The 19,800-nt window shown below is 38.5% G+C and overlaps 1 protein-coding gene across 16 annotated transcripts in view; it reads right to left on the bottom strand.

Moving 5' to 3' along the window:
- The window catches only part of PARD3 (par-3 family cell polarity regulator), a 459,995-nt gene that overhangs the window by 188,945 nt on the left and 251,250 nt on the right, over window positions 1-19,800 (bottom strand). For 11 of the 16 annotated variants that reach the window (XM_054816596.1, XM_054816594.1, XM_054816595.1 and 8 more), the window contains 3 exons: window positions 13,531-13,670; window positions 11,883-12,011; window positions 7,981-8,019 (listed from right to left, as the gene is read on the bottom strand). In XM_054816596.1, the coding sequence (XP_054672571.1) occupies window positions 7,981-8,019; window positions 11,883-12,011; window positions 13,531-13,670 (308 nt within the window). The remainder of the gene's footprint in view (window positions 1-7,980; window positions 8,020-11,882; window positions 12,012-13,530; window positions 13,671-19,800) is intronic. The other 5 variants (XM_054816599.1, XM_054816601.1, XM_054816589.1 and 2 more) reach the window with 1 other exon arrangement.

Below are 19,800 nucleotides of genomic sequence, written 5' to 3' on the forward strand. Positions count from 1 at the left end.
GTTTCGTGGGGGGTGATGTTTAGTACTTATAAAAACGAAGATATATTACTGCTGGAGGTACTGAAAACAGAGCAATGTAGGTGGCCCGTGACACACCTCTCCAACTTCAGTCAAGACCTCTCCTGAGGAGGAATAACTGAGAGCTGATGCATCCTGCCCTGGGTAGGCATTAAAGATAAATATAACTGCAACAGCTCGTTCAGATTTAAAACTGGACCTCCGGCAGAGAAAAGCCTGCCTACTGATCAAATAGTGACACGCACACTCCATCCCAGTTTCCTCCTGAAATACAACAAGGCCTTTTATTGTTCTTTTTTTCTTTTTTTTTTTAAAAAAATCAAACAATCATGTGTTGCATTTCAGGTTATAAGGGCCTAAAACATCTACTTACCTAGTTATAAAATGATATAGGGCTTAAGCCAACTAAACAACTAAAATTCTTATGCTTGCTTTCTTTTTCTAACTCTTCCTATGTTTAAGTATTTTAATATATCCCATATGTTAGATAAACACTAATGAATCTTATTTGCACGTATACACTGAGACTCATTATTCATATTAGCTAAGTTAATATGTCACATCTGGCAAAGACTGCATTCTTGTTCAAATCAAACAGCAGCTGCTAAATATCAAAACCTACATTTGAATTCTGAGATTTTATGGGAAATGTGGTCTGCTTTAATTTTAATCCCATCAAGGAAAAGTTTTTTGCATATTATATGTGGATTAACTTTGGTAGTATTTATACGCAGAAATGCTAGCTCATGAAAATACTGCAAAACAGGCACGTTATATTTCCAGTTATGTCCATTTTAAGGATTTAATTTAATATCAAAAAATATGTTCCACATTCAAAAATGTCTTTAGTTTAATGTTTTTGATGGATTAAAAAATAGTTTAGGAAAAAATTAAATGTTTTCCAAAGCACAAAAATTCTAGCATGTGATTTTCATTTAGTATGAAAATCAAAGCTTTGCAAAAGCCCATGCTTAAGTACACCCACATGTTTGTTATTATCTCTGCAAGAAGGCCATTGCTTGTCTATGCTAACATTATTCTCCCTAATGCTAACACTGATCTTGGCTGTTGTAGAAACTGGTTTGAGCAGTTGAGATTCTACGGTTCAGAACAACTGATCAGACCGCTAAAAATATTTTGTTGGTTATGCATCTCAGAACTTCACACAGGGACTAGTCTGTTGCTGTTACCATAATGCTGCACTTTGTTCAGGCCAACGTACCCCGTTCTGAACTGTTGCTCCTACTCAAACTTTGTGCTTCTATGGCATGTTCTGAAACAAATATGCGATTGTAAAGCTAACCCTATTTCTTTACAAGATGCTTATCCTAGAGAAGTGAAAACCAAGGGATTAGATACACAGCAGGTGTCTACTCTGCCAAAGAAGCCTATAAAGCTACAGCTTTCTACACTATCCCTTGTTCAAGAAAAAACTTCAATGCCCAACACACTAATGACATAGCTCCCTAAAAATCTTTATACTTCTCTCACTGGCCCATTGGATGTACAAGACCTGAAAGACTAAAGAAACAGCTAAAGAGTGTCTGGGAAAGCCAGACAGAAAAACAAAGTTGAAAGGGAAATAATGCCTTGTAGAAGTCCATGGCAAGAAACACGTTCCACATGAGGTAGTGCCTGGATGGGGCACTGGGACTGACCTGTGTCTTACTCCTACTTCTGCTGCAGACTTTCGGGCAACCATGGCAAACCACTTCATGTCACTATTTTCCCTGGACTTAAGAGCAAGGAAGAATCAACACCAAGAGTATAAAGCCATCAGTGCAGTAAAACAAGCTTTGCACACAACCAGTGAATTTTCAGAGGTTTAAAGAGGAATTTTAAACAACAGTGTGAACTTTGCACTTACCCAAATTGAGTCAAGTGTTTGGAAAAACCTGATGACCCTATTGCCTGTGCTAGCAGATGACCAACTAACGGACCTGGGAGCCCCTTTCAGTCTCACACCCTTTAGCTGTTGTTTGAACTGTAAATGCTTTATACAGTTGACTCATTATCCAAAATAATGTAAGCCTGGTACCTAGGCAATAGTATAATAATGGTGAATAAAGACGTGGACACCAGTGTGGCTTCAGGATGACTCTGCAATGGTGGCAGTGAGGAAATTCTGTCACAGAACCCCAGTGGAGGGACACGTACATGGCCTTCCACAAAACCAGTAATTGGCCAGCAAGTGTTATTAATGCAGGCTTTGAGAAAATGGCTAAAAACACTCTGCAGAGCTGCACGGACCAGCTTGGGTGTGCCACACTGCAGCCCAGGTAAATCACCTGCAGATGACAGAGTCAAAACTATGAGCCTGAGGGTCAATCCAAGCATAGCATTACACAGAAATTTGTGGATTATCACTGAACGTTCCAGGAAATTCAGACCATTCAAAGAGCATTCACACACAGTCACTCAACTGTTGTATTAATTATTCACTAGGAATTAATGTCTTGGCTCTACTCATTAATGCCCCAGAACATGCTATTCAATATTAGAGTACCTCCTATGGTAAAAGACTCTGAACACAACAGTATCCTGCAGAAGATCACACGCTTACTACTGCTTTCTTTCATACGGCCAGCAATCTGTTTCTATGTCACAACTTTATTAAAAATCTAATCTGAAACCACTCAAAATAGCACTAAAAAAGGCTGTTTGTGGCCAGAAGGTTGAGGGATGTGATTCTGCCCTTCTACTCTGCTCTGGTGAGACCCCACCTGGAGTCCTGTGTCCAGTTCTGGGATTCTCAGCACAGTAAAGACATGGAGCTGTTGGAGCGGGTCCAGAGGAGGCCACAAAAATGATCAGAGGGATGGAACACCTCTCCTATGAGGAAAGGCTGAGAAAGTTTGGGTTGTTTAGCCTCAAGAAGAAAAGATTCCAGGGAGATCTTATTGCGGCCCTTCAATACTTAGAAGTGGCTTATAAGACAGGGACAAACTTTTTAGCAGGGCCTGTTGCGATAGGACGAGGGTAATAGTTTTAAACTAAAAGAGAGTAGATTCAGACTAGATATAAGGAAGACATTTTGTATGATGAGGGAGGTGAGACAGTGGAACAGGTTGCCCAGAGAGGTGGTAGATGCCCCATCCCTGGAAACATTCAAGGTCAGGGTGGATGGGGCTTTCAGCAACCTGATCTAGTTGAAGATGTCCCTGCTCATTGCAGGGGGTTTGAACTAGATGACCTTTAAAGGTCTCTTCCAATCCAAACTACTCTATGATTCTATGGTTTTAAAAAAAAATACATTGTAATCACCCTTGTACCTTACAGCATTAGAAGATAAAAAGGTATAAAAATAATCAGCACCAGTTATTTGCAATATTCCTAAACACCATGGAGGAAATAACAGCAACAGCTTCATCATCAGCCAAACCTCTTCTGATAAATTCATTCTGTATTTAACCACAGAATGGTTTGGGTTGGAAGGGACCTTAAAGATCATCTAGTTCCAACCCCCCTGCCATAGGCAGGGACACCCTCCACTAGACCAAGTTGCCCAAAGCCTCATCCAACCTGGCCTTAAACACTTCCAGGGATGGGGCCTCCACAGCGTCTCTGGGCAACCTGTTCCAGTGCCTCACCACTCTCACAGTAAAGAATTTCTTCCTCATATCTAATCTAAATCTACCCTCCTTCAGCTTAAGGCCACCACCCCTTGTCCTATCACTATATGCCTTTGTAAACAGTCCCTCTCCCATCTTTTTGATAGACCCCCTTTAGGTACTGGAAGGCCACAATGAGGTCTCCCTGGAGCCAATGCTATCAGCACTGCTGGTGGTGTTGGCTGGTATTAGTCACACATACGATCTTGGCTCAATTTTTAGACATTTGGATCACCTATTGCAGCAATGGAAATTGAAGAAGCTCTAAACTGTTTTCCGAAGAAGGTTCTGTGCGAAGGAAGAGTTGCATCAACTGAATGACACGAAGCTGCTATGAAAGCTGAAGTCCTGCGTAAGTGCTAAATATGAAGTAGTGGGAACTTAATGTACAGCTTTTGAAAAACAACTATGGATATGTACACAGTGACTGCTTATCTTGAAATAACACAAACAGCTTTTCACCAAAAGTAAAAAACACAGCTAGCTGCAAATAAAAAGTGTACAAAAAATAAATTTGCGTTAATTGTTATAAAATGCCTCTGATCGAGTTGGTATTACCACCCCATTCCTATAGGTGATGAATTCTTGCATAAAAAGTGTAGCTAATTTACTCAGAAACACAAAGAAAAGTCTATGGCAAGAGCAGCAATTGAATCCAATAATACTGACAGGTTTAGCCATGACCTCATCCTTGGATTCTAAAAACCACGGTGATCAAAATGAAATTTAGATCATAACAGGAGTATCAGATGTTTGAGTTCAGAAGAAAATAAAAAGCAATCCATTTGCAATTTCAATCAGGGCTGCTAAACATTTATGTATTGTTACAACACACCAACCGCTCTTGTTATGTCACTGCTACGAATCCTGTACTCACTACAATTCATAACATTCTGCTCACTTACAGCAATTTGACAGAAAAACAAATGAGAATAGAAAACTGAAGCTTTCCCATGCTGCTGAGCACAACAATCATGAAATGAAATCCTGAATCCTAACTTAGAACCTCTTTTTACCAACAGACAACACTCCCTAGAAAATACTCTATGTATATGATAATTATTATTTTTCTAGCATTATGCTTGCACGAAAGTTAACTTGCTGGTTTGAATTCAACAAACAGTGAATGACAATTGTAAAAGCAAAATATTACTGAAACACTATTGACTTTCAAAGAGTATGAGGAAAAATTAATTGGCAGATGTTTTACATAGCATAATTAACAGTTCATTTCAATGCTCTGTAACAAGATTAAGATAATTATGCTTAGAAACAGAAATGTAATAATGATAAATTACTAGCTTTCATATTACGGTCAATCTCCTACATTCCAAATAATCACCATGTTTAGAAATAGGTGCATCTGTTCCTGGTTGTCATCAGCTATAAAATGGTACGAACTCATGGCTGGGTGAAACAATCTTTCAACTGAGATACGGGAGATTTCCCTGCTTCAGGAGTAAACAGAGCACTGGTTCCGTTCGTCAGCAAAACAGAAGGTAAAACCAGCAGCACCGTTTTCCCTAGGGCACAGTTACTGGATAGAGCTGGAGATGCATTAGCAATTTGCATTTCTTATGGATAACGGGAGAGCAAAGCTTGAGTTCTGCGAGCTTAGCAAGTTACAAAAACGCCTCATATGGACATTCAAGAATTAGAATATTAGGATCTGTATCCTGAGATGGTGTGCAAAATATGAAGTCATATGCTTTCCTATATGGGTAGTAAGAAATAACACTTTCTCAAGGAGTTCAGGCCACAAATACATTAAGAAACCCCCCTAATTTTCAAGGTTTTCTTTTATTACATCTATGAAGACTCTTAACTACTGCATCCAAGTGCCACAATATTACTGTAAACCATTTCAAAGTAACAGTTTCATGAACGTAACACCTGAGTGTTAATAATGTGTTGATAAGTTAAAATTTATATGTAGACTCCAAAATTTAAAGCCTATTTCAGGCCTTCGATTTTCAAGGTTTATTTTCTTTTTTAATTTCAAAGGTGCATTTTTCTTCTATTCCTCACAAAGACACCACAACAAAAAACCCCCACAACCATTTTGCCTTTAAATTAAAAAGACTTTTATATTTCACCTGTCTCTCATTTCTACAGCTTCACTGCTTTTATCATGCTTTTTTTTTCTTATTTTTTTGCTTTGCTTTCTACTATCAAGTCCTTGACACTTGGAGCCTAAAACCTCACAACGAACAGCACAAAGATCAGAGCAGGCACAGAAATAGAAATTGCAAGATTAGAAATCTCAAAGACCTGAAAAGTAGACAAGGAGGAATAAATAGGGATTGCGGCAGAACCAAGGAGAATAAAGGAAAGCAATGAAAAATACTTTCAAAAATAATAATAAAAAGAAGTGTGTGACTGTATTATTAATGTGCAGCTGAGGAAAATTAATTCTGTAGAACTAGAGTATCACACTCATCCAAAGCAAAGAAAGAGCGGAAGAAGGTAAGTGCAAAAGCATTGTGTATTATAAATACCCACTGACACCTTCGGTGTTTAGTCCATTTTTTATTCCCATACAGAGGTAGGAAAATTTAGAGAGATCTATTGCTCCTACTATTGATCACTGGTTGCTCTCAGCCTTCAAATTAACAAAAAAACCCTACTCCATAATGAATGAAAAACCCAAGACATGCTGCAAAAAACATTTTTGTATTGACCGGCTTTCTAGCTTCATTCCCTCACTAACCAAATACATCTCCACACGCTTCCCAGTTCACGTCCTTATTTCCAAGGCTTGCTAGGGCTTTCTGGCTGGTGTTTCAGAAATCCCTAGCTACTCATACGTTGCCCTGTCCCTCTTGTATAATCCCCTGGTTAAAAGCAATTTTTAGCTCACATCTATAGAGAACCAATGAGAGATCCTTATTTTCTTTTGGTCTTTCCTCAGATGAAGTCAGGAGTTGGTCCCAAAAATGTCAGAGAAAGGATTCCACCATGAAATTTGCTACAAAACATTAACTTTGCAACCGATGAGCAATTGCTTTATATAAAACACTTTGTAGGTAATCTCCCTAATCTTAATGAGGTTTTGGGGCAGAATTTCAACTCCTAAAACCAGGACACTTTTGTAAGGCTGCACCCACAAATTATTTTCAATCGTATTCAATTACAGGCAGAAATACTGTCCTGGGCTTTGATCTTTGATCTCCTTACATATCAGCCGTATGTGGTAAGAAACTATGAAGATAAGAACATACATGCACTAATGAGATGTACTAAAAAGATAACTGCGAGGCATGTCTGAAACAATGATACACCCACAACTTTGCAGAGCCCTTATGCAGATGCCTGTCAGACTAGAAGGACATCAAAAGCCGGAGGGATAAAAGCGAATATTGCTACATTCAACCCAAACGCCCATTTTAGCAGTTATATTCCATTGGCCTAAAATACTCATAATGTCAACCAATGTACCCTGGACTATCTCGCTGAGATGGCTCTTACATCTCTTTACCTAGTCTTGACTTTCTTTTTCTCCCAGATACCATCTCACCATTGCTGGTAAGACACTCTGAATCATCTGGAATAGCTTTTTCTGTTTTTCAGCAGCTTGTCTCACTAACTTCAAATCCCAGCACAAATCCTCTTAATTTTTCCATAACCTAATTTATTATTTAATTTTTAAATAGGTACCTAATTGAATGGAGCTTCCTGAAGTATATTTTTAACTAAGATGCAGTATACATTTAAGGTAATATATTACTGTTATAGCTTCTGTTAATATTTCATAAAGTAAAGTTTTTTATTTTAGAAAAACTTTTCACGTGTTTTAGTATAATCTGTATTAAGACTGATCCTGTTCCACTGACTAAATGAAGTATATAAACAGTATACAACCTCAATATGCAGCCTCACTGACATATCACATACAAGCCTTCCAAGGGCTTGATACTACTTCTCTGTAGTCTCTTTAAAATAACTAACAAACAGTGGTGTGCTATGAGGATACAATTGAGACTTAAATCCAAACTGCCTAACTTCTGTGTTTGTATCTCAGGTTTCAGTCATATATCATGGTTTAAACAATTAGCTTCAACAAGTAACCCAAACTAACAGTCTACTCTTATCATTCTAACTTTAGGCCTTCGGCTGTGTATAAAAGATGTAATTTCAAATAGCACTTGAATGTACATAGTAATTGAATTGTATATCATATTCAAACAGTATTTGAAATTACATTAAAAAATGCATTTAAAATGTAAAGCTAGAGAGAGCCATCTACAGTATATAAGGTGAAAGGAGGATCTGTGAAACTTTGACGAAGAAGTGCCATATCAACTTTAAAACATTTGGGAGCCTTCCAGTATGGAAAAGACAAAGCTCTTACCGTTTCCTTTGGAATTTGTGACTGGCTTTGTTCTGCATTCTAAAGGAAGTAAAAAAAATAAATAAGAACACGGCTACATACGACATATACTATCTATCAGCAGGGGCATAAACAAAGAGCTCTAATTCTGATGTGAAGCGGTAATGGAAAAAAGAAGGGTGGTCGTCACACCCCTGATTGAAATTTGTCTCAACAAGCACTAAATGAGAGGTGAACAAAAATAACCTCCAGCAATCTCAGGCCAGTGCACCTGACTATCTGGCTACGAGGGAAGCGGCTATCTGGCCAAGGAAGGATCACAGCTGCTTGCACCATGTTCTGGCTGGTGGAATGTTCTCTTTCGGGGATGTTCTCCCCTGGCTTTTCCCTTTTGCTTTGAAGGCTTCAAAGAATGATCTCAGCAGTCCAGATGAACCCTTCCAAATATTCTAAACAAGTACCTGTTTTTTTAAAACACCCATTCTCATTTTAAGAAGGGATTTCCCTTTTAATTGTGCTTGGATGAACCAGAACTACAGCACTGGATACCCCAGTTTTCAGTCCACCACAGATGGGACCCTCCTGTACTTGGCATTCCTCACTTGGGTCTCAGGGCATATAAGGCAAACATACATCATTGGAAAACTTTTCTGCATCCCTCAACCAATTCTGGAAACACATGTAAGGAACCATTACTCTTCCAAGACCACATCCACTCATAGTAAAACCCCTTTGAACATAGAAGTGCCACTGTGCTGCTGCCTGGATGATCACTTTCAGGCTAACCAGCTGTTTCTTGCCCTTTGACTGGGACAAAATGAAATGCTAGGGTTTACTAGACTTCTTCACTTTGGGCTGTTTTGCAGGAGATTCAAACGATTAAGCACAACAACATAGTGGCAAAGTAGTAACACAAACATCCAGTTAGCTTTAACCCACAGCCAACAATCAGTAAGGAAAAAAACGATGAAGGAGCCAACTACCAGGACCATGTTAAGGACCTACACGTAGCAATGGACATATTAACTTGTTCTGTACAGGAGACAAACTCTGACAGCCAGTCTCTGCTGATGCTGAGAATTTAGCTCAAAAGGCTAAATGACCCAAGTCAATCCTTCAGTGGATTCACATAGCCAGTAGCAGGCTCTAAGAAAATCCTTCACAGCAAGTTATATTTGGTTATGTGAGGTAACTGCAGTATGATAGGAGCTCTACTTCACCAGAGTAATCCTCGCCCCTTTCATAAAGGAAGGGCGCAGGGACGGAAGATTTTTAAAAGACAATCTGCCTCTCACACTGATGCAAACAAGCCCTAATATATTACCTATCTGCCATTAGGAAACTGGAAGCAATAAAATGCCTGGTAAAATTCTGGAGAAGTATAATCATTCCTCCAGATCTCACTGGTTAGAGTTGACTTCTGCCAGTTTGGGTTTATTCCCTGCATCAACGTTTCACTCACTTTTACGGTGATCTGTATAGAAGCTGCTGCACTGGATGATGGTTCTCCATCGCACGCACACCCTCAACCTGACAACACAAACTACAAAGATCCCATACTAACCTAAATGGGCTCAATTTAACATTCTCCTAAATTTTAGATACAGCTACACATTTTTGTAGGTGCCTTCTAGACAATGATGGCAACGTACATCAATGGCATTAAACTCCACAGCTCTCCTGAAAGTTTATCATCTTCATTTTACTTATAAAGAAACCCAAGGATAAGTAACTTTTCAAAAGTCATTCAACAAGCCATAACCCAAAACATAAAATCTAAACACCTCTTTTATTGGGATTACTATCTGTACAAATGTTGGCAAATATAAAATGGTTTTAATATTGAGTGCTCCTCAGCAAGCAACAAGAAGTCCTGCACTTTATATGATGGATAATATCAAATAACATGATTTTATGCATATGGTTTCTGAGACACTTCTCATTCAGTTAATATTTAAAGCATATACATGTAGAAAATACAACAGAAATAGGGGAAGGATCCAAAGACAAATTATTCCTAAGTGGCCAAAGAAGGTTTACATGTGAAAAAGATGAACTGACATAAATTTCAGATCATAACCCTCCCTCCTCCTTTTTTTTTTTTTTGTTATATAAGGCTAGTAAAAGAAAATGAGAGGAGCTGGTCAAAAAGACTTTTTTTTTTTCTTTTAAGATTACTTCTTACCAGAGAAGAAAAACACTCCTTATGATGGGTTTTAGTTCAACACCTTCCCCAGCAATTCTGCTCCTGCTCTTTGACAGCTGTCAGCAGAGCACACCTAACAGTTCTTCATGTCAAAATGCAAACAAACAAATCCTTATGCAACAGAGGATCATCACACACATGTACTGTCAGATCCTCAAAATACCATTTGTTCAACTGGAGCTACAGAAATGTTCAGATCCGATCTCTGACTACACAGCACAGAGCCCAGCTACTTACTACCTGACACAGCCACGGCGAGATCCGGCTTCCCTACGCTGGTCTTTGCCAAAATAGCTGAGAGAGTATTGCCTGGGGAGCAGCAGGAAGGCTACCGAGGTTGAACTCCCTTAAAGGAGCTGATTTGCTGTTATTTTTAAAACTACATCAAGTATTACTGTCAAATCTCTGCATTATTCACATCATATCTTTGTTTACGTTTAAACAAAATAATTGTGTTAAATTATGCATTGTAACTTCCTCATTTTACTATAGAAATAATATACACAAAATTAAGACATTTTCTTACTTCTACATTTATTTAGAAAACTTAAAAAGCATTTTCATTCACCTTTATGTAAGATAGCAATACTGTGAAAATTACATCATAGGAACTTATAAACAGATCGCTTTCACAGTTCCAGTTATAAGGTAGGGCATAATATGATTTCAAATTGTTAATTTCTCTTCATTTTAGGACAACTTTCACTTCAGTACCTGAAGTCACGTTCCAAGAATATTAAGGTAAAAGTGTGGTTAGTTTGCAACCTTCCCTGCCACTTTGACTTCCTAGGTTTACTTGTAGTTTTGAAAAGTAAAAGGCTAATGTTCAACATCTTGAAATGGCCAAACAAAAATGCATTCTCTTTGCATTCAAAATAACACAAATCCAATAGAAAAATGAAGCAATCTATTCATCATACTTATATTTCTCACTTATATTTGTCTATTTTCTCACAATAATGCAGCCAAATAAGTTATTTTTAGAGCTATATATAGCTATGATAATACAAATAATAAATAACTTCAGCAGTTTAATTGAATACAGAACAAAGTAAGACTGCTACATTCACGGTCTACCTTTTCATAACAGAAATTATCTTGAATAATTATCAGAGAAATATCTGTATACACTATGCAAGTGGAGCAGGTACAGTATGAAACATCATTTTATTTCCATTTCATGTAAATTCCTCAGAAACATTTTCTGAATTACTCTGCTAAATTAATAACTGCAGGGTTTCCATTCCACAGCGATTGCATTTATATTCAAAAAAGGGTACTATTTCTTATATACTCCACTTTTTGATAGAAAGGTATTTACGTATCCTGTTTTGGCATAGTATTACACACTCTGAAATACTTTACTGAGCAGGTAGTGGGACAAATGGCAGGCTTTCAAACATAGATTTGTCCATATGGAAGATATGAAATAATCTACTTGTCTATATGCATTCAAATAAAGTCCATCCAATAGCTTCTTCTACAATAAACATTTTCACTCAAAATAAAAGTCTCACTTTATTAACAAATATTTAATTCCAATAGCAGATCTCGATGAGAATAAAAAACATTTATGTTAAATGTTCTAAATAAAGCAAAATAGCCGGTTTTTTTTCTTATATTCAGTGCTGGTCATGCATGTTTACTAGCAGGTGACAAGATCAAATCATGTGCTCACACTCATCTAAATCTCTTAGCTGCTCTCTATTTTACGCACCAGTTCCCTTGGATGGAATGTTTCTTCTTGTCGAAAAATCAGAAGACCGACGGTTCCTCCCATCTTGGTGCTTCGCAGCAAGGACACAACTTCTTCTTGAGTTTTGCCTGTTAAATCGACTCCATTTACCTGTGACAAAGGAAATATTAGAAACTGATAAGACTCCAAAACAGGAAAACCAGTAGAAACTCATAGCAAAAAGTCGTGTGAATCATATGGGACAGTATTAATAAAGGCTCACTGAAGCAATCTGCTTATTGTCTCAGTATAGCTTCTACTTAATAAAACTAATTAAACATGTGTTCTTTACATACAAATACAAATAACAAGCAAGAGAGCTATATTTCCCTCCTTTTTAGCAGCAACAGTATACTCCGGTATACTCTAAAACCAACTAATCCAATCGACCAGTACTTTTTACAAGAATTTCTGCATAAAAATCCTTTGACAAAATTAATGTGTGATCCAAAACTGGTTGTTTCCACATGCTTTGGTGTTATACATATCTTCCAAATAAATCTTGCATAATAAATTGTGTCAAAAGTAGAAATTTTTTTTTTCCCCCCAAAAAATAACTTTGGGGCAGTTAGTCTTTTTTTGCCTTTGTTCAGCGGTCTGACCTCTTGGCCTCCACATACCACTTACAAGTACAGAGAGGTATGGAATACATACAGGTGACTTTCCCACTGTATGAGCTAACTTGAATAAGGGAGAAGCCAAAGTACAATAAGGTATTCTGAGGCTTGCCGGTTCAGAAACATTCTGGAAATGTAAGGGAAATCAGGTAATGGTGTTAAGCAAGAGAGCGTGGTACTCAGAGTCAGCAAATAATCTTTTTCCTTTCCCTCGTAAGAGATCACAGCTCGTGCGGTTAAGGTGCCATAACCGTCGTCTTAAGTGCTTCTCAGTCCCCTTCTACCCAAGTCATCTGGGTTACCTTGAATTACAGTAATTACAGAGGGCTATCCTCCAGCAACAATTCAAGCTGACTTTCCCAATTTTGCAGTAAAGTGAAGTTAGAGCACTGAGAGGCGGTTACAGTCTCAGCTATACCGCCAGTGTCGTTTGGTTTAGGGACGGTAATGAAGAGCTGTGGGTGGTAACATCTTCTATCACTCCAGCTAGATTTGCAGGAAGATCTCTGCTGTGTGCCTAAGAGAAATTTAATTCCCTCGAGGACATCCTCCCTTTGGGAGGGAAGTGGCCTTGATTCTCTGTAGCACTAGCCTCCTCTTACATTGCGCCTTTAAGTTAATTCACTGAACCTTGCCAGGGTATTGGCTTCCACACTTGTCAACATCTCCAATAATTTCTGGTCCGTCACTCCATGCTGACTTAATGCCTCTTATTAGATAACACTCACTTTACTTCAACGTATTCCTAAACAACAATGCAAGACTATATTCACATAAGGAGATCTAAACTCATGTTTGCATAGCATGTCTGGGTCCAGCTCTTGAAACAGTTATATCCTGAAAATGCACAGCCCTTGATCTGTTACCTGAAAAAACAAAGAATTAAAAAAAAAAAAAGGAAAAAAAAGAAGGGGGAAACATTTTCCTATAATGTAAATTACTAAGAGCCTTTGGAAGTGAATGAGTGCGTGGGCTCATGCCGAAACACAGACAAACATGTAAGACTTCATCACCTCAATTAGTCGGTCTCCAGCTTTTAGTCTTCCATCTTGAATAGCTGCACCTCTCGGAAGGATGTTTTTCACATAAATTGGAGCAGAGCCACCAATTGGGACATCTCTTGAAGTAATGCTAAACCCCAAGCCTTCTGTACCTGTATAAAGAATGTAGAATATTACTTGTTAAAATGCACATTTTATAGGATGTATTATTTTTACCCACCAGAACGCATGTATACCTCACTGATACAATCCATGAAAATACATATATAAGATGTAAGAATTACTGCATGGCAAAAAAAAGAAAAAAAAGGCATATATAGGAACGCTGTAGCTGAAGCACTGAGTCTTGGCACAGGTGGCTCAGCAGGCCCTCCTTACAACTTGCTGTTCTGACGATTTCCAAGTCATTGCCATATTTCCAACTTTCTATTTCAGATGAGCTGAGTGACAAGGAATCAGAACAAAGCATATCTGATATCCTATCACTGCTTTCCCCCTTGTTAATCTGGATCTTGTCAATGATCCTTTTTTTCTCTTTTGCAACTCTTTCAGCAACGTCAGTCGGCAGACGCTGCTGGCCACGGGGGTTTGTCAGGTCACTTATGGACGCCGGCAGGTGACAGACAGAACTGGAGCTCAGTGGTCTCATTTCTGCTCCCAGGGACCTCGGGCTGTTTTTTGCCAACTGCTCCTCCACCTTGGGGCTTCATCTCGGCTCTCGCTGGGTCCCACCCCCACTTCTGCCATGCAGGCAGGGAGCAGAGCCAGGCGGCCACTTCTGAGGTCCTGCTGTGCGTCCAGGTCACTGACTACACTTGGCTAAGACCGGCTGAAGCAAAACAGAGACATTTAAGATGACCTGGAGAACTTCAGAGAGGGGGTCCAGTCAGTACAGCAAATGAGGCTTGCTTGTATTTCAAAGAAATTATGCCCACAATTGGTCATTGAAGCATACTTTAGGACCCCACCAGCTCTGGGTTTGGCAAGCCAAGAGGACAAACAGAAGCCTTTCCTACTGTGCAGAAAGCTCATTCATGATCCACTCTTTGATGCAATCTGACTAGTGTTATCAACAACCTTTGAAACTCCACATTGAAACCCCCCCTCCCAACACTGCACATCAAGTCTATTCAGGATACTTAATCTAGCATGGAATGGAGACAGCCATTCAGCAGAGAGGACCCCGTCATAGTGTCAGCATCTACAACTTCCATCTGAAACATCTCAGAGGCTGTCAAGATATGTCTACAGTTCAAGTTCACGAGCTAGGCGTACGCATGTCCAATCTACATTTAATCTGACCTACTAAGACAACCTGCAGTTAGGACTTGGCAATATTAGATACGGTCCCTAAAAGTTGTACAACACACCCCTTTAAATAAAATTGTGGAGATAGAAGCTGAACTTTTATGCAACAGTCCTCAGCTTTGAGCCCTGGGAAGCTGAACACAACTTGTGTGAAAGATACCCAACTATAGAACCATTTGATGTTAAAGCCTGAATTATTTCTGTCTTACTGTTCCCCACGTTCATTTGCTAAGTCTACTTTTTTACTGAGCAGGTTAATACCCACACATGTGAAAAGAAAGCAAGGGTCCAATATAGTTAACATTAGCCTACATGGAGATTTCTGTGATCTGCACAATTACATTTGATTAAAATTTAGTACAATGCATTTTATTATCAAGATGGTAATCATGTTAAAAAGTAAGCTGACACAGGTGACAGGGCTGGGAGGGATATAGCCTTTTAAAGTCTTCGTTTTCAAAGTATGTAAGTCTTCATGCATCCACAGCAAGCGCATACGGCTCGTATTGTTCAGGAAATTTGGATCAATTCCCCTAGGCTAACTATCATGAGACAACCTTCCTTCCTTATGTCTGCAGCATTCAAGAGAGCTGAAAAACTGACATTTGAATTTGGAAGTCTTCATCCATTTTCAGGCTGATATAAAATTTATCAGTGCTATTACACAGAGATGAAAAAAATATTAGATCTCATAACATCCATATTTTACTTTGGAGACCTCACAATTTTAATGATGCTTCAAACGTTCCTAGAGGTCCTTAACTCCTTGCAACATGTGAAGATGATCTGTGTAGGCGTAAATTCTTTTAAGACATATCTCAGCTTTTTATGGAATTTATATTTTTCTTATTTAAAGGATCTGTGTTGAATACTGCTCTTTGAGTACAGGTTTTGTCTGCTAAAATGTCTAAAGTATTATCAGAACATGACTGCATGCCCAGGACAATATTTCATTATTAATAAGCTTAATCCCCATAGCCTGATTACAGCGTCATTACAGATGTCTGGTTCACACACTCCACTTTAAACCCCCACGGAAAAAACAGAAGTTGAAATGTTCACATTACAAATGCACACAGGATATAAATTTGGACTGTGGCATTTTCTGCTGTCAAATCTCCAGAAAGCCTTTACCAAAGCAGGCAGAACGCCACAAATCCACACTGAGCCCAGATATTAGCAGAAGAAAATTCTAATTACTTGTTTCTGCGGAAAGAGGGGGCCTCGACGGGGCTACGCTTTGCTATGCTGCTCTGTACAGCTTAGAATCAGGCAGCTTTTGGGTGTCATTTTCCTCTTTCTTTTTCACTGCTCCATTTTACTATTTGTGCACTAGAGCCGCCCTTAGCTGTATAATACAGCTTCATAAACTCCTACGCTTATTGTATATAAATTAGAAGTTCACAAGATTGGGAAATAAATGGATACATTCGATGAAGGCCAAAAATAAATATAACTTCTGTGACTAGCTTGATTTTAATTTTTTTTTTTTTACATTTTTATACACATAACTGACAATTATCTCTACTCTGTGCATTTCAGTTGTCCTGTCCATCCTAATATCTCCCTGCTGCTAAATATTTTTCAGTTCTTAGGGTGTAAAACTGCATTATAATAATGAGGGAACTGTGCAAACACACTGTAAAAGCTCCTCTGATATCTCTGATTTATACTAATAATATAGGAGAAACAGGACAAACATACAGGCAGAACCAGAACAAGAGTACAAAACAGAAGGAATTTCCATCTTTTTGAAAACACAGGAGTCATTCTACTCAAAGCTAGGAGCTTTACTTTGCAAGGTCTAGCTTATTTGAGCTATGTTCAACTTAATCTCTTACAGATTTTAAAAAGAGAGAGGGCAGAAAACGTCTTCCTCCCTCTATAACTGTCATCTCTGACAACGATCAAATTACACCAAGTGATAATAACATTTAAAAATTACCCACTAATTTGTGTAATTCAAATTCTTAGGCTTCTTTGATAAATCAGCAGCTCTCTCGACAAGTTAGAGCTCCCCTTTTCTCTTGAATGTGATGCTGAACACGCCTTCAAAGGTCACATTACCCTCAAGAGCTCAGCCAGCTTTGAGCTGAAGACAAACTAGTTTTAGGGGAATAAAAGGGGCACTTACAATAGTAAAAGAACTAGGTTGTACGAACAGAAGAGGGGCAGATTTGATGCTTTAGTTGCTGTTTTGAAGGCAAAAAGTTCTAGTAGCATTAAGGTGGAGGGGGGAAGGGGGACTTTCATGTAATTTAATTAAGTATATATTCAAAATGAACATCATCATCATCATCTTTGGAATCAGCCTGATCGTAAACTGACAGGATGTTAAAACATTTATTAAATCTTACTAAAGGTGGCTAGACTTTCTGTTATCTCCCCGTGAAGAAGTGATTAATTTCTCACTGATGCTAGGATTACCTCCTTGATTGTGGGAAGAGCGTGTCTGGCACAACGTTTCTGGCTTTCTAAGGCTCTGCTGTATGAAAAGTTGTGCACTCCTCATCCAGCACCAACTGCAGGTCTAAATTCTCAGCAGCAAAATGTGCTGCTGGGTAGAAACACTGCCTGAACACGAGACAAAAAAGCAAGCATCACCTCTGCACTGCTTCCAATACTTTCATGTCACTCTCAAAAGGACATTAGTTCAGAGACCCAATAAGGAACATCTGAAGGACTACAATGTCAACTTCTTAGGATACTTCTCTTAGTTAACTATCTTCCTTTTCAGGACTGCAAGCAGAGCTAGAAGTAAATCATGCCTTTCTTCCTCCTCTAATTTAAGAAAATGCAGATAAGTTCTCAGGTACTTCAGTACAGATTTCCCTAAATTAAAAAAAAAAAAAAAAAAAAGAAATCTCACTTCTGAAACAATGGAAAATGTTTGATAACCAGACAATTGGGCACCACACTCAGTAGTACTTATGCAAGAGAAGCAGAGAACATTTCAGAACAATCTAAATATGGAAAATCCATGTGGGTGAACAGTCCTCAGATGGAATAAAGGATTGTTAAGGAAAAGTACAGATTCTTCATGAAAGACAGAGAACACACCCTCCCTTTCCTAAAACAATAATGCAGCATGGTTACACACAGAAACAGTTTGTGACACAAAGTCACAAAAATTAAAAAATAAAGCACCACAGTTAATGAAAGTATTAGATTATAAAATGATCCAGAATAAAGACCGAAATAACATTACAATAAAACTAAGCAGAAGGGCCTAACACTCTCTGACAATCATCAGAGCAGATACTCTCCTTCCAAGCATTTCAAGTTCCTGCTTTTTCACAGTAGACTCTTTCTTGAGATCCATAGATGGATGGATGACTGCTGAAATAATTACCCTACTGTTTTATGCTAGAAAGCAGTTTTTATTAAGGACTGGACCTCATGCGAGAGCTGAACAGCAAATATGCTCTCCTCATTGTCAGGGGCTTCACTAAACTAACCAACATCACTTTAGATACTTCCTGAAAAATTATTTTACTGCTCCTAGTTTAAGGCCCGTATTTTCAGAATTTGTGTATGTGTAGTCAGGGTAACTGTATGTGCAAACGACTGCCTAGAAGGCTGACTGCTCAGCTGTCTATAAAGTTTCTGCAGCCACATGCACAATCAAGACAAATTAATTGCATGCCCATTTTTGTGTAGTTGAGTGATATGGAACAACTTTTTTTTCTCCACGCAAAGCTCAGACCTTTCAAGGAAATCTTTGATCAACCTAATAGAGACATTCATCCCTTTTTGCTACAGCCTGCTAATAAATAGTGATCAGAAGTGGTTTTGAAAAATGGAAATATGAAACTTGATGCAGTTTACCTTTCTTCAGTGGCTAATAATGTCCAAAATGATTTGCTTCACTTTTGAATCACATTTCTCAAGGTCATTTAAGTAATTTAGGAATCTACATGCTTCATTTCAAAAGCGCAAAACACCCCTACTACATCTGAACAGGAATTCTAAAATCAGTCTAAAAGAATATATCACTTCATAAGAAATTTTAAATAAAAATTTAAAATGTCAGTTCAAAGTCTGGCTCAAGAAACTGTGTGGGAAAACAGGAGAGTATGATGAAAAATGCATGTAAATCTGTACACTTCAGATACACGATGCAGGATATCTGACAGACAAGTTCAGGGTCCTATCTTGTATGCTCTCCTCTATAAACCCAAGTAAAACAAGTAATCATCCACATATATGTGCTTTATTCCATAGCAAATACGGTACCATTTTAAATTAGAGTACTTCCAAACTATCCATGGCATCTTATTTGTGTCTCTAATGACTTGCAGAAAGGAACTCGGGTGTGGCATGGCTGAGTGTCACCGCATGGTAACGCTGAATGCCCACTCACCTGGTGGGACTTGCAGTGTTTAAGCTTGGCTCTGTATGTAAAATGGAGCATTATTAACCACAGAAGGGCTGGCAAGACAAACAGGAATCCAACAAGACACTCTGAACAGCAAAGAGTCTCGTATTCCTCCTCACATCTACAGTTCAACCATTGTCCTCCGTTGTACTGCAACAAGAAGCTGAAATAATTTCCTCTCAGGACTCGCCATGTCCTAGAACATGGCTGCTACACCCTTTCTGTGACAGACTTGGCCATTCCTACAGCTTTCCTGCTGTAAGGTATCCTGCGGTTGTGTCACTCGTTTCTTTCTATGGAAGCTCTGCTATTTTGCAAGAGAGAAACATTCTTTGGGCCAAAAAGGAAGAGATGATCCTAACTCCCATGGCCGGTAGATAGGTCACTCTCTGGAAGCAGGGAGATGTGGACTAAAGTCCTGATTCACTGAATACTCCAAACAAAAAAAAAAAGCAAAATATTTGGTGGAACTAGGACCAACTAAGAAAACAAGAGATCAGTTTTGACATTTTAGCTAAAGAATTATATATTCAATTTAGCTAGACAAATATGTAGTTACAGATAGAAATGATCCGATGCAATGAGTATTAAGGCCC

Source organism: Grus americana, chromosome 2 (assembly GCF_028858705.1).
Source record: "Grus americana isolate bGruAme1 chromosome 2, bGruAme1.mat, whole genome shotgun sequence".
Taxonomy (NCBI): Eukaryota; Metazoa; Chordata; class Aves; order Gruiformes; family Gruidae; genus Grus; species Grus americana.